This window comes from Strongylocentrotus purpuratus, unplaced genomic scaffold (assembly GCF_000002235.5).
Source record: "Strongylocentrotus purpuratus isolate Spur 01 unplaced genomic scaffold, Spur_5.0 spur5_scaffold_20, whole genome shotgun sequence".
NCBI lineage: Eukaryota > Metazoa > Echinodermata > Echinoidea > Camarodonta > Strongylocentrotidae > Strongylocentrotus > Strongylocentrotus purpuratus.
In genome coordinates this window covers 43,147,189-43,162,969 of record NW_022145606.1, presented here as the reverse complement: position 1 = coordinate 43,162,969, position 15,781 = coordinate 43,147,189, and the positions used below count along the sequence as shown (strand labels likewise).

The window sequence follows — 15,781 nt, the reverse complement described above, 5'->3', positions numbered from 1 at the left end:
TTTCTATTAACGAAACACAAAGAAATTTTTCAAGAAATGTTAAGGTTATAACTATTTATTTAAATGCTTTGTCTTTTTTTTGTTATTATGTTAAAATGCAAAATGATGTAAATATATATGAAATGTGAAATATGTGAAATAAAACACCTCGGTAAGAGGACAAGAAAAACATACACGGGCCGGCTGGTTGTGTGTTTTATAACTAACATGAAAAAGCCAACGAAAGCCAATGTTGGCATTGGCCGGAATAAGACGTAAAAGGCGTTTATCGTTTTTCTACGGCTGGTTCAAAATTACCGAATATTTGTGAAGCATCACAGATATTTTGTTTATTACAGCCGTATCTGACCCGATTTCTATCAAACAAAGATGATTTTCTCATTTAAATTGTATAATCTTTTAAATTTGACACTCAGTTTGTCATTATCTCACACAAAAATAGCGCCCTCTGCAACAAAACTCAACTATCACTTTATGAGTCTGTAGTTACATGTTATTAGTTCTTAGCCCATTATAAACTTAAACAAATTTAACTACATCTGTTGCGCATGATAGCGTATTGATCAAGTTTTATCAGGTATATTATTAGTGTTATACATTAAAATACCTATTTTGCTATTTTTATTTTTATCTCTATCATCATTATTGTTGTTATTAATTATATTATAATTATTATCATTATGAATATTGTTATCATTACTATTATCTTTATCATTATTATTGTTTATATCAATATCAATATTATTGACTGACACAAGATTTGTACAATAAACTCACATTAGATGATTCATCGTCTCCACATGTCTGCAAGTCTCGACGAATTCAACCAAGTCTTCCTCGTCTGTGCACTTCACTCTGGACAGACAAAGCCCCTGAAGGTTCTTGGTTTGTTCTCTGATCAGTAGACCCAGTCCTCTCATCGTCTTTCTTGATACCCTGTTATTCACTGATGGGAGTGTTGACGGTGCTGTAATGATGATGTGTGTGAGCTGCTGTCCTCCGGTCCGACGAAGACCAGCCGTGATCTGAGGTATGTCTCTCTCTGCATCATCGATAGTGATATCGATATGTCTCAATCCGGGGAGCGACGAGAGCAGACCTTCATAGCTTTGTGACGTCACTCTCTCAGCTGATAGCTTTGTGACGAATGGAAGCTCAAGAGGAGATGAAGGGAAACTGAGAGAGGAGTCTGAGATGGTGAGATGGTTCAGTGAGTTGAAGGATCTGAGACAGGACCACATTCTCTCAGTCACTTCGGAAGATAAGTGGCATTTCTCTACAGAGAGTTTACCATCATCCTGGAATTAGAAAGTACTTTCATATTTTAGCCGCATAATGTTCGAAGGATGCACCCTGCTCCTTTAATTTGACATTTTAATTTAAAAAATAAAAATCAACCTTCTTGTTATCAATATTTTTCACTTAATAGGATATACTATTTGATTTAAACTCTTCCCCACAAAAGAAAATTATATTCTTCTCTGTGCACATTTCCCCTTAAAATGCCCTGTACGTTATGTAACAAAATCCACGCTTTAGCTTTAGGCAAACTGGAAATAGGACGGCAGAAAGCAAGGCATGACAAGGTACCCGAAACTAACAAATGTCGGGCCTGGACAGTCATTTATTAATGATTTTAGAGAATGAAGATTCAGTGACCAGAATGGGATCCTGAAAACTAAGCTTACGACTTTTTGAAAGAATCGAGAAAAAAAGAAGAGACCTCAAAGGTGTGAACAAGCACTGCGAGCAAAACGAATGAAATTTGGTAAAAGAGGAACACGTCATGACGCGCATGCTGTAGCCCGAACCGCCTTCCATACGACCAAAACAAGTGGGGTATAACATAGGGTTTGGCCACGGAGAATACACTTGCAAAATTTCAAGGAAACAAAAAGATCGGGAGGGGGAAAAAAGCGTAGAGAAAAATGATGGCATATAGCCAATGCCTGTTACAATAGGACGGGACTTGGTAGATATTCCGTTTGGGACCGATTTATTCAAAGGATATCATTTTAAAGGGCATGTTTGCGTCTCTGATAAATGAGCAATCCTTTGACTGTCTAGATTGATCTGATAGAAGTTCATAGCACATAGGATACTGGACATAGGTAGGCAGAATGAAACGCATCAAAAAGGGCCAAAAACAAAGAAAGAAAGGCTAGACAGGTATGCAGTACTAATTTTGGAAGACGAATAGCTCAGGGGCCGTCATGGGATGCCGGAAGTTATGCCTATGACGTTTGAAGAGAATCGGGACCTAGGTAGCGCTCACAAGCACTGCGTGTACAACGAATGGGATTTTAATGTAGGAAGAATAAGAATTCAGAACGCGAACAAAAACAAGGCATAGACAGGGGACGTCGATGCAAAAAATCTATGTTACACTGTCCAATGATATACTTGCATACCTGTTTCAGTATATAAATATGTATATAACATACCTAGTAGGTTACTTACATTCAAAGGAATCACCCTGAGTGGCTTAACACTACATGTGATGTTCAGTCCTAGTCTACCGTTTGCGTTTGTACCACATTCAGGAAGCCTACAACAAATCGATAATGTGTAAAATTGCGTTAACAAAATGAGGTTTGAAAGAGTTATAAGTTTATTTTCATCTGACTACTGAGCAAGCATGTGTGTACTTGTACCAATGTATGGGATCGATGGCCTTAATTCCTCTTCAAAGGAATTATGATTACTGCCTTTCCTATGGGCACTAGTGCATCGACTTGGTTTCGATTAAGGGATCTCCCGGTTACGAGACCATGCACTGCTCTACTAGTAACACCAAGCCACGTCGCATTGAACCCGTTTGACATGTTTGAAGAGGAGTCCATGTATGAATAAGTTCTAAGGAAAGACAAGAAATAGTTGTTATAAATGGGGGTGATTGCTTAAAAAATAATATTTTGCTCGGGTTTGTTATTTCCCTTAAAATTTAAATTAGATAGATGGCGGAGTTCTATGAAAAATAGAAAATTAACTGAGAGCTTTCTATTTACTTTTATGTTAATGTCAATTAATATTATTTTGAATATGTCCGTTCAAAAGGATGGCCCTGGAGATAGTCGAAATATTACGAGAAATAGCTGCATTTTGTGGACCAAACTTATGTACCACATGTGTCTGCAATATAATAAAAACATTTCTGTTTCTGTTTATCTTGCATGTAAGACCGAGTCGAGTATCATCTTTGCAGCAGATGTTCATCCCCACACTTTTAGACCATTTATGATATAGACCTATGTGTTTGGATTAATGTATGATATTATAATAAAAGTATCTTTTTAGGAAATAAATGTCTCGCTCCGTACAGTGTGTTTTACAGAATAACGTCTTGGCGTGACAATAACAATTTTCTTATTTTTTTAATAGTTATCTTATTGGCATCAAACAATTGACTTAATGTAAGATTCTTAGATGTATCTACTAAATAAAAACGAGATTTTCCCAATGGTAAAGAAGATACAACCAATCTCTACTTGGTGATTTCAGTAGGTCGTTTAAATAGATCCAAAAAAGTAGGGCCTAATGTGATGAACAGAAGCAAATTTAGCTAGACGAACATACAGCTTGCCGACTGTTAGAAAAAAAATTTGATATATTTCCGGCCCATTTTGGGGAGTGAACATCATACATATATTTAACATAACGACATTCACACCCCTTTATAGCTTTGAATAATTTACGTCATCTGCCATATCATGAAGAGGTCTAGAGGTCTAGAGGTCCTTCCAGCTGCCAGACTCTCAATATTTTCTTCTTTTCTTGTGTTTAACTCAACTGTAGACATCCGATACCAAAAATATGGTGAAATCAATGCAAACAAATACAAACAAAGGGATAGTTGAGTTGTTGTTTCAGATCGCAATTGCCTTCAAAGTTCATTATTATGCTTATTTGTAACATTTCTAGTGTCCTTTTAGAACCTAACTTTGCTATGAAGGAAATTTTAAACACCAAAATGTGTGAATTTAGATTTAATACGATCATACCAATTCAGCTCCACTTTAAAAAAAATTGGTGACCGTTAATTAATTAATTAATAAATAATGACCATACACGGGCCGGCTTGTTGTGTGTTTTATAACTAACATGAAAAAGCCAACGAAAGCCAATGTTGGCATTGGCCGGAATAAAACGTAAAAGGCGAATATCGTTTTTCTACGGCTGGTTCAAAATTACCGAATTATTGTGAAGCATCACAGATATTTTGTTTATTACAGCCGTATCTGACCCGATTTCTATCAAACAAAGATGATTTCCTCATTTAAATTGTATAATCTTTTAAATTTGACACTCAGTTTGTCATTATCTCACACAAAAATAGCGCCCTCTGCAACAAAACTCAACTATCACTTTATGAGTCTGTAGTTACATGTTATTAGTTCTTAGCCCATTATAAACTAAAGAAAATTAACCACATCTGTTGCGCATGATAGCGTAATCAAGTTTTATCAGGTGTATTATTAGTGTTATACATTAAAATACCTATTTTGCTATATTTATTTTTATCTCTATCATCATTATTGTTGTTATTAATTATATTATAATTATTATCATTAAGAATACTTTCATCATTACTATTATCTTTATCATTATTATTATTTATATCAATATCAATATTATTGACTGACACAAGATTTGTACAATAAACTCACGTTAGATGATTCATCGTCTCCACATGTCTGCAAGTCTCGACGAATTCAACCAAGTCTTCCTCGTCTGTGCACTTCACTCTGGACAGACAAAGCCACTGAAGGTTCTTGGTTTGTTCTCTGATCAGTAGACCCAGTCCTCTCATCGTCTTTCTTGATACACTCCTTTTCTCTGATGGGAGTGATGACGGTGCTGTAATCGTGATGTGCGTGAACTGCTCTCCTCCGGTCCGACGAAGACCAGCCGTGATATGAGGTATGTCTCTCTCTGCATCATCAATAGTGATATCGATATGTCTCAAGCCAGGGAGCGACGAGAGCAGACCTTCATAGCTTTTTAAAGTCACTCTCTCAGCTGATAGCTTTGTGACGAATGGAAGCTCAAGAGGAGTTGAAGGGAAACTGAGAGAGGAGTCTGAGATGGTGAGATGGTTCAGTGAGCTGAAGGATCTGAGACAGGTCCACATTCTCACAGTCATTTCGGAAGATAAGTGGCATTTCTCTACAGAGAGTTTACCATCATCCTGGAATTAGAAAGTACTTTTATATTTTAGCCGCATAATGTTCGAAGGATGCACCCTGCTCCTTTAATTTAACATTTTAATTTAAAAAAATAAAAATCAACCCTCTTGTTATCAACATTTTTCACCAAATAGGATATACTATTTAATTTAAACTCATCCTCACAAAAGAAAATGATATTCTTCTCTGTGCACATTTACCCTTAAAATGCCCTATACGTTATGTAACAAAATCTACGCTTTAGCTTTAGGCGAAGTGGAAATAGGACGGCAGAAAGAAAGGCATGACAAGGTACCCGAAACTAACAAATATCGGGCCTGGACAGTCATTTATTAATGATTTTAGAGAATGAAGATTCAGTGACCAAGATGGGATCCTGAAAACTATGCTTACGAATTTTTGAAAGAATCGAAAAAGAAGAAGGGACCTAACATGTGTGAACAAGCACTGCGAGCAAAACGAATGAAATTTGGTTAAAGAGGAACACATCATGACGCGCATGCTGTAGCCCGAATCGCCTTCCATACGACCAAAACAAGTGGGGTATAACATAGGGTTTGGCCACGGAGAATACATTTGCAAAACTTCAAGGAAAACAAAAAGATCGGAAGGGGGCAAAATGCGTAGAGAAAAATGCTTGCATATAGCTAATGCCTGTTATAATAGGACGGAACTTGGTAGATATTCCGTTTGGGACCGATTTACTCAAAGGAAATCATTGTAAAGGGCATGTTTGCGTCTCTGATGAATGAGCATTTATTTGACTGTCTAGATTGATCTGATAGACGTTCATAGCACCTAGGATACTGGCGATAGGTAGCCAGAATGAAACGCATCAAAAAGGGCCAAAAACAAAGAAAGGGAGGCTAGACATGCATGCAATACTGATTTTGGAAGACGAATAGCTCAGTGGCCGTCACGGGATGCCGGAAATTATGCCTATGATGTTTGAAGAGAATCGGGACCTAGGTAGCGCTCACAAGCACTGCGTGTACAACGAATGGGATTTTAATGTAGGAAGAATAAGAATTTCAGAACGGGAACAAAAAATAGGGATAGACAGAGGACGTCGATGCAATAAATCTATGTTACAATGTCCAATGATATACTTGCATACCTGTCTCAATATATAAAGATATATATAATATACCTAGTAGGTTACTTACATGCAAAGGAATCACCCTGAGTGGCTTAACACTACATGTGATGTTTAGTCCTAGTCTACCGTTTGCGTTTGTACCACATTCAAGAAGCCTGCAACAAATCGATAATGTGTAAAATTGCGTTAACAAAAGGAGGTTTGAAAGAGTTATAAGTTTATTTTCATCTGACTACTGAGCAAGCATGTGTGTACTTGTACCAATGTATGGGATCGATGGCCTTAAGTCCTCTTCGAAGGACTTAGAATTACTGCCTTTCCTATGGGCACTAGTGCATCGACTTGGTTTCGATTAAGGGATCTCCCGGTTACGAGACCATGCACTGCTCTACTAGTAACACTAAGCCACGTCGCATTGAACCCATTCGACATGATTGAAAAGGAGTCCATGTATGAATAAGTTCTAAGGAAAGACAAGAAATAGTTGTTATAAATGGGGGTGATTGTTTAAAAAAAAAAATTAATCCTGCTCGGGTTTGTTATTTTCCTTATAATTTAAATTAAATAGAAGGCGGAGTTCTATGAAAGATAGAAAAATAACTGTGAGCTTTCTATTTGCTTTTATGTTAATATTATTTTGAATATGTCCGTTCAAAAGGATGGCGCTGGAAATAGTCGAAATATTACGATGAATAGCTGCATTTTGTGGACCAAACTTATTTACCACATGTGTCTGCAATATAATAAAAACATTTCTGTTTCTGTTTATCTTGCATGTAAGACCGAGTCGAGTATCATCTTTGCAGCAGATGTTCATCCCCACACTTTTAGACCATTTATGATATAGACCTATGTGTTTGGATGAATGAATGATATCATAATAAAAGTATCTTTTTAGGAAATAAATGTCTCGCTCCGTACAGTGTGTTTTACAGAATAACGTCTTGGCGTGACAATAACAATTTTCTTATTTTTTAATAGTTATCTTATTGGCATCAAACAATTGACTTAATCTGAGATTTTCAGATGTATCTACTAAATAAAAACGAGAGTTTTCCAATGGTAAAGAAGCTACAACAAATCTCTACTTGGTGATTTCAGTAGGTCGTTTAAATAGATCCAAAAAAAAGTAGGGCCTAATGTGATGAACAGAAGCAAATTAAGCTAGTCGAACAGCTTGCCGACTGTTAGGAATTTCTTTTGATATATTTCCGGTTCATTTTGGGGAGTGAACATCATACATATATTTAACATAACGACATTCACACCCCTTTATAGCTTTGAATAATTTACGTCATCTGGCATATCATGAAGAGGTCTAGAGGTCCAGAGGTCCTTCCAGCTGCCAGACTCTCAATATTTTCTTCTTTTCTTCTGTTTAACTCAACTGTGGACATCCGATACAAAAAATATGTTGAAATCAATGCAAACAAAGACAAATAAATGGATAGTTGAGTTGTTGTTTCAGATCGCAATTGCCTTCAAAGTTCATTATTATGCTTATTTGTGACATTTCTAGTGTCATTTTAGAACCTAACTTTGCTATGAAGGTAATTTTAAACACCAAAATGTGTGAATTTAGATTTAATACGATCATACCAATTCAGTTCCACTTAAAAAAAAAATTATGACCGTTAATTAATTAATTAATCAATAATAACCATACACGGGCCGGCTGGTTGTGTGTTTTATATCTAACATGTAAAAGCCAACGAAAGCCAATGTTGGCATTGGCCGGAATAAAACGTAAAAGGCGTATATTGTTTTTCTACGGCTGGTTCAAAATTACCGAATTTTTGTGAAGCATCACAGATATTTTGTTTATTACAGCCGTATCTGACCCGATTTCTATTAAACAAAGCTGATTTTCTCTTTTAAATTGTATAATCTTGTAAATTTGACACTCAGTTTGTCATTATCTCACACAAAAATAGCGCCCTCTGCAACAAAACTCAACTATCACTTTATAAGTCTGTAGTTACATGTTATTAGTTCTTAGCCCATTATAAACTAAAACAAATTAACCACATCTGTTGCGCATGATAGCGTATTGATCAAGTTTTATCAGGTATATTATTAGTGTTATACATTAAAATACCTATTTTGCTATTTTTATTTTTATCTCTATCATCATTATTGTTGTTATTAATTATATTATAACTATTATCATTATGAATATTGTTATCATTACTATTATCTTTATCATTATTATTGTTTATATCAATATCAATATTATTGACTGACACAAGATTTGTACAATAAACTCACATTAGATAATTCATCGTCTCCACATGTCTGCAAGTCTCGACGAATTCAACCAAGTCTTCCTCGTCTGTGCACTTCACTCTGGACAGACAAAGCCACTTAAGGTTCTTGGTTTGTTCTCTGATCAGTAGACCCAGTCCTCTCATCGTCTCTCTTGATACCCTGTTATTCTCTGATGGGAGTGTTGACGGTGCTGTAATGATGATGTGTGTGAGCTGCTGTCCTCCGGTCCGACGAAGACCAGCCGTGATCTGAGGTATGTCTCTCTCTGCATCATCGATAGTGATATTGATATGTCTCAAGCCAGGGAGCGACGAGAGCAGACCTTCATAGCTTTTTAAAGTCACTCTCTCAGCTGATAGCTTTGTGACGAATGGAAGCTCAAGAGGAGATGAAGGGAAACTGAGAGAGGAGTCTGAGATGGTGAGGTGGTTCAGTGAGTTGAAGGATCTGAGACAGGACCACATTCTCTCGGTCATTTCGGAAGATAAGTGGCATTTCTCTACAGAGAGTTTACCATCATCCTGGAATTAGAAAGTACTTTCATATTTTAGCCGCATAATGTTCAAACAATGCACCCTGCTCCTTCAATTTGACATTTTAATTTTAAAAATAAAAATCAACCTTCTTGTTATCAACATTGTTCACTTAATATGATTTACTATTTGATTTAAATCTTCCCCACAAAAGAAAATTATATTTTTCTCTGTGCACATTTACCCTTAAAATGCCCTGTACGTTATGTAACAAAATCCACGCTTTAGCTTTAGGCAAAGTGGAAATAGGACGGCAGAAAGAAAGGCATGACAAGGTACCCAAAACTAACAAATATCGGGCCTGGACAGTCATTTATTAATGATTTTAGAGAATGAAGATTCAGTGACCAGAATGGGATCCTGAAAACTAAGCTTACGACTTTTTGAAAGAATCGAAAAAGAAGAAGGGACTTAAAATGTGTGAACAAGCACTGCGAGCAAAACGAATGAAATTTGGTAAAAGAGGAACACGTCATGACGCGCATGCTGTAGCCCGAACCGCCTTCCATACGACCAAAACAAGTGGGGTATAACATAGGGTTTGGCCACGGAGAATATATTTGCAAAACTTTAAGGAAAACAAAAGATCGGAAGGGGGAAAAATGCGTAGAGAAAAATGATGTCATTTAGCCAATGCCTGTTATAATAGGACAGGTGGTAGATATTCCGTTTGGGACCGATTTATTCAAAGGATATCATTTTAAAGGGTATGTTTGCGTCTCTGATGAATGAGCATTTATTTGACTGTCTAGATTGATCTGACAGAATTTCATAGCACCTAGGATACTAGAGATAGGTAGGCAGAATGAAACGCATCAAAAAGGGCCAAAAACAAAGAACGAAAGGCTAGACAGGCATGCAATACTGATTTTGGAAGACGAATAGCTCAGGGGCCGTCACGGGATACTAGAAATTATGCCTATGACGTTTGAAGAGAATCGGGACCTAGGTAGCGCTCACAAGCACTGCGTGTACAACGAAAGGGATTTTAATGTAGGAAGAATAAGAATTTCAGAACGGGAACAAAAACAAGGCATAGACAGGGGACGTCGATGCAATAAATCTATGTTACACTGTCCAATGATATACTTGCATACCTGTCTCAATATATAAAGATATATATCATATACCTAGTAGGTTACTTACATGCAAAGGAATCACCCTGAGTGGCTTAACACTACATGTGATGTTCAGTCCTAGTCTACCGTTTGCGTTTGTACCACATTCAAGAAGCCTGCAACAAATCGATAATGTGTAAAATTGCGTTAACAAAAGGAGGTTTGAAAGAGTTATAAGTTTATTTTCATCTGACTACTGAGCAAGCATGTGTGTACTTGTACCAATGTATGGGATCGATGGCCTTAAGTCCTCCTCGAAGGACTTAGAATTACTGCCTTTCCTATGGGCACTAGTGCATCGACTTGGTTTCGATTAAGGGATCTCCCGGTTACGAAACCATGCACTGCTCTACTAGTAACACCAAGTCACGTCGCATTGAACCCGTTTGACATGTTTGAAGAGGAGTCCATGTATGAATAAGTTTTAAGGAAAGACAAAAAATAGTTGTTATATATGGGGGTGATTGCTTTAAAAAAAATAATCCTGCTCGGGTTTGTTATTTCCCTTAAAATTTAAATTAGATAGATGGCGAAGTTCTATGAAAAATAGAAAATTAACTGTGAGCTTTCTATTTACTTTTATGTTAATGTCAATTAATATTAATTTGAATATGTCCGTTCAAAAGCATGGCCCTGGAAATAGTCGAAATATTACGAGAAATAGCTGCATTTTGTGGACCAAACTTATTTACCACATGTGTCTGCAATATAATAAAAACATTTCTGTTTCTGTTTATCTTGCATGTAAGACCGAGTCGAGTATCATCTTTGCAGCAGATGTTCATCCCCACACTTTTAGACCATTTAAGATATAGACCTATGTGTTTGGATGAATGAATGATATCATAATAAAAGTATCTTTTTAGGAAATAAATGTCTCGCTCCGTACAGTGTGTTTTACAGAATAACGTCTTGGCGTGACAAGAACAATTTTCTTAATTTTTTAATAGTTATCTTATTGGCATCAAACAATTGACTTAATCTGAGATTCTCAGATGTATTTACTGAATAAAAACGAGATTTTCCCAATGGTAAAGAAGCTACAACCAATCTCTACTTGGTGATTTCAGTAGGTCGTTTAAATAGATCCAAAAAAAGTAGGGCCTAATGTGATGAACAGAAGCAAATTAAGCTAGTCGAACATACAGCTTGCCGACTGTTAGAAATTTGTTTTGATATATTTCCGGCCCATTTTGGGGAGTGAACATCATACATATATTTAACATAACAACATTCACACCCCTTTATAGCTTTGAATAATTTACGTCATCTGCCATATCATGAAGAGGTCTAGAGGTCTAGAGGTCTTTTCAGCTGACAGACTCTCAATATTTTCTTCTTTTCTTCTGTTTAACTCAACTGTAGACATCCGATACAAAAAATATGGTGAAATTAATGCAAACAAATACAAACAAAGGGATAGTCGAGTTGTTGTTTCAGACCGCAAATGCCTTCAAAGTTCATTACTATGCTTATTTGTGACATTCCTAGTGTCATTTTAGAACCTAACTTTGCTATGAAGGTAATTTTAAACACCAACATGTGTGAATTTAGATTTAATACGATCATACCAATTCAGCTCCACTTTAAAAAAAATTGGTGACTGTTAATTAATTAATTAATCAATAATGACCATACACGGCCCGGCAGGTTGTGTGTTTTATAACTAACATGAAAAAGCCAACGAAAGCCAATGTTGGCATTGGCCGGAATAAGACGTAAAAGGCGTAAATTGTTTTTCTACGGCTGGTTCAAAATTACCGAATATTTGTGAAGCATCACAGATATTTTGTTTATTACAGCCGTATCTGACCCGATTTCTATCAAACAAAGCTGATTTTCTCTTTTAAATTGTATAATCTTGTAAATTTGACACTCAGTTTGTCATTATCTCACACAAAAATAGCGCCCTCTGCAACAAAACTCAACTATCACTTTATGAGTCTGTAGTTACATATTATTAGTTCTTAGCCCATTATAAACTAAAGAAAATTAACCACATCTGTTGCGCATGATGGCGTAATGATCACGTTTTATCGGGTATATTATTAGTGTTAAACATTAAAATACCTATTTTGCTATTTTTATTTTTATCTCTATCATCATTATTGTTGTTATTAATTATATTATAACTATTATCATTATGAATATTGTTATCATTACTATTATCTTTATCATTATTATTGTTAATATCAATATCAATATTGTTGACTGACACAAGATTTGTACAATAAACTCACATTAGATGATTCATCGTCTCCACATGTCTGCAAGTCTCGACGAATTCAACCAAGTCTTCCTCGTCTGTGCACTTCACTCTGGACAGACAAAGCCACTGAAGGTTCTTGGTTTGTTCTCTGATCAGTAGACCGAGTCCTCTCATCGTCTCTCTTGATACACTCCTTTTCTCTGATGGCAGTAATGACGGTGCTGTAATCGTGATGTGCGTGAACTGCTGTCCTCCGGTCCGACGAAGACCAGCCGTGATCTGAGGTATGTCTCTCTCTGCATCATCGATAGTGATATCGATATGTCTCAATCCAGGGAGCGACGAGAGCAGACCTTCATAGCTTTGTGACGTCACTCTCTCAGCTGATAGCTTTGTGACGAATGGAAGTTCAAAAGGAGATGAAGGGAAACTGAGAGAGGAGTCTGAGATGGTGAGATGGTTCAGTAAGTTGAAGGATCTGAGACAGGACCACATTCTCTCAGTCATTTCGGAAGATAAGTGGCATTTCTCTACAGAGAGTTTACCATCATCCTGGAATTAGAAAGTACTTTCATATTTTAGCCGCATAATGTTCAAACGATGCACCCTGCTCCTTTAATTTGACATTTTAATTTTAAAAATAAAAATCAACCCTCTTGTTATCAACATTTTTCACCTAATAGGATATACTATTTGATTTAAACTCTTCCTCACAAAAGAAAATTATGTTCCTCTCTGTGCACATTTCCCCTTAAAATGCCCTGTACGTTATGTAACAAAATCCACGCTTTAGCTTTAGGCAAATTGGAAATAGGACGGCAGAAAGAAAGGCATGACAAGGTACCCGAAACTAACAAATATCGGGCCTGGACAGTCATTTATTAATGATTTTAGAGAATGAAGATTCAGTGACCACGATGGGATCCTGAAAACTATGCTTACGACTTTTTGAAAGAATCGAAAAAGAAGAAGGGACCTAAAATGGGTGAACAAGCACTGCGAGCAAAACGAATGAAATTTGGTAAAAGAGGAACACGTCATGACGCGCATGCTGTAGCCCGAACCGCCTTCCATACGACCAAAACAAGTGGGGTATAACATAGGGTTTGGCCACGGAGAATACACTTGCAAAATTTCAAGAAAACAAAAATATCGGAAGGGGGCTAAATGCGTAGAGAAAAATGATGGCATATAGCCAATGCCTGTTATAATAGGACGGGACTTGGTAGATATTCCGTTTGGGACCGATTTACTCAAAGGATATCATTTTAAAGGGCATGTTTGCGTCTCTGATGAATGAGCATTTATTTGACTGTCTAGATTGATCTGATAGATGTTCATAGCACCTAGGATACTGGAGATAGGTAGCCAGAATGAAAAGCATCAAAAAGGGCCAAAAACAAAGAAAGGGAGGCTAGACAGGCATGTAAAACTGATTTTGGAAGACGAATAGCTCAGTGGCCGTCACGGGATGCCGGAAATTATGCCTATGATGTTTGAAGAGAATCGGGACCTAGGTAGCGCTCACAAGCACTGCGTGTACAACGAATGGGATTTTAATGTAGGAAGAATAAGAATTCAGAACGGGAACAAAAACAAGGCATAGACAGAGGACGTCGATGCAATAAATCTATGTTACACTGTCCAATGATATACTTGCAAACCTGTCTCAATATATAAAGATATATATAATATACCTAGTAGGTTACTTACATGCAAAGGAATCACCCTAAGTGGCTTAGAATTACGTGTGATGTTCAGTCCTAGTCTACCGTTTGCGTTTGTACCACATTCAGGAAGCCTGCAACAAATCGATAATGTGTAAAATTGCGTTAACAAAAGGAGGTTTGAAAGAGTTATAAGTTTATTTTCATCTGACTACTGAGCAAGCATGTGTGTACTTGTACCAATGTATGGGACATGTTTGAAGAGGAGTCCATGTATGAATAAGTTCTAAGGAAAGACAAGAAATAGTTGTTATAAATGGGGGTGATTGCTTTAAAAAAAATAATCCTGCTCGGGTTTGTTATTTCCCTTAAAATTTAAATTAGATAGATGGCGGAGTTCTACGAAAAATAGAAAAATAACTGTGAGCTTTCTATTTACTTTTATGTTAATGTCAATTAATATTATTTTGAATATGTCCATTCAAAAGGATGGCCCTGGAAATAGTCGAAATATTTCGAGAAATAGCTGCATTTTATGGACCAAACTTATGTACCACATGTGTCTGCAATATAATAAAAACATTTCTGTTTCTGTTTATCTTGCATGTAAGACCGAGTCGAGTATCATCTTTGCAGCAGATGTTCATCCCCACACTTTTAGATCATTTGAGATATAGACCTATGTGTTTGGATGAATGAATGATATCATAATAATAGTATCTTTTTAGGAAATAAATGTCTCGCTCCGTACAGTGTGTTTTACAGAATAACGTCTTGGCGTGACAATAACAATTTTCTTAATGTTTTAATAGTTATCTTATTGGCATCAAACAATTGACTTAATGTGAGATTCTCAGATGTATTTACTGAATAAAAACGAGATTTTCCCAATGGTAAAGAAGCTACAACCAATCTCTACTTGGTGATTTCAGTAGGTCGTTTAAATAGATCCAAAAAAAGTAGGGCCTAATGTGATGAACAGAAGCAAATTAAGCTAGTCGAACATACAGCTTGCCGACTGTTAGGAATTTGTTTTGATATATTTCCGGCCCATTTTGGGGAGTGAACATCATACATATATTTAACATAACAACATTCACACCCCTTTATAGTGTAGCATAACTAGCCCAGTAATTTAGTGAGACATAGAGGGCGTTATAGTTAATTGTGAAATATATATGTGTACATCGTGAGATGTCAGGGAGTCAGCGCTTAGCTGCCATTGGGGCAGGTTCTATTTAGTTGTGATCTGTGAGTCAGCGTCGGGCTGTCGTTGCGACAGGTCCGTTACCAGGAACGAGTAAAGTTACTTGAACTGCAGATACTGTACAAGTGTTGTATCTTTAGTCCTGTCAGACATTCAGTGATTGCGGGAGTGAGTAAAATGAGAGCTAGTCCACGTTATTTCTTACACAATATACTTTTGGGAGAGCCCACTGAGAGATATAGTCGATGAATGATTGTCGAGAGCGTGAACCGGGTTTTGAGAGACTGCAAGGCAGAACGCTACCCCGGCAGAGCCCGGTTACGCCACATTGGTGGCAGCGGTGGGATTGAAGCGACGTGGCTGTAGCAGCTCAGAACGAACTCCCCCAACAGCGAACCCGGAAGTAGATTGGCGCCTACGCATACAGTGGTAGGCGACACGTTGAAGGTATAGCGCCTATATAGGCGCCGGCAGTGATAGGCGCCACGCTGAAG

The 15,781-nt window shown here is 36.9% G+C and overlaps 2 protein-coding genes across 2 annotated transcripts; both read right to left on the bottom strand.

The window, feature by feature from the left end:
- Positions 1-1,684: 1,684 nt before the first annotated feature.
- On the bottom strand, positions 1,685-5,188 carry LOC115927739. The gene is made up of 3 exons (XM_030993976.1): positions 4,668-5,188; positions 2,461-2,548; positions 1,685-1,690 (listed from the first exon to the last, which is right to left on the bottom strand). The coding sequence occupies exons 1-3, from the start codon at positions 5,141-5,143 to the stop codon at positions 1,685-1,687; spliced, it is 570 nt and encodes a 189-aa protein (XP_030849836.1). The 5' UTR covers positions 5,144-5,188.
- A 3,361-nt stretch (positions 5,189-8,549) lies between these two features.
- Positions 8,550-14,208, bottom strand: LOC100892232. Its single transcript, XM_030993974.1, has 4 exons — positions 14,127-14,208; positions 12,445-12,965; positions 10,233-10,320; positions 8,550-9,074 (listed from the first exon to the last, which is right to left on the bottom strand). Exons 2-4 carry the CDS (start codon positions 12,918-12,920, stop codon positions 8,550-8,552), a joined length of 1,089 nt encoding a protein of 362 aa, XP_030849834.1. The 5' UTR covers positions 12,921-12,965; positions 14,127-14,208.
- Between the last annotated feature and the right edge of the window lie 1,573 nt (positions 14,209-15,781).

Bases quoted from the DNA above. Each gene is read 5' to 3' on its own strand.
- LOC115927739 (XM_030993976.1), bottom strand. From the start codon at position 5,143: ATGACTGTGAGAATGTGGACCTGTCTCAGATCCTTCAGCTCACTGAAC. The intron at 2,549-4,667 runs GTGAGTTTATTG...GATTTGTTGTAG, and splicing joins GAGACGATGAATCATCTAAC to GCTTCCTGAATGTGGTACAA.
- LOC100892232 (XM_030993974.1), bottom strand. From the start codon at position 12,920: ATGACTGAGAGAATGTGGTCCTGTCTCAGATCCTTCAACTTACTGAAC. The intron at 10,321-12,444 runs GTGAGTTTATTG...GATTTGTTGCAG, and splicing joins GAGACGATGAATCATCTAAT to GCTTCTTGAATGTGGTACAA. The intron at 9,075-10,232 runs GTAAGTAACCTA...TTCTAATTCCAG, and splicing joins TCAGGGTGATTCCTTTGCAT to GATGATGGTAAACTCTCTGT.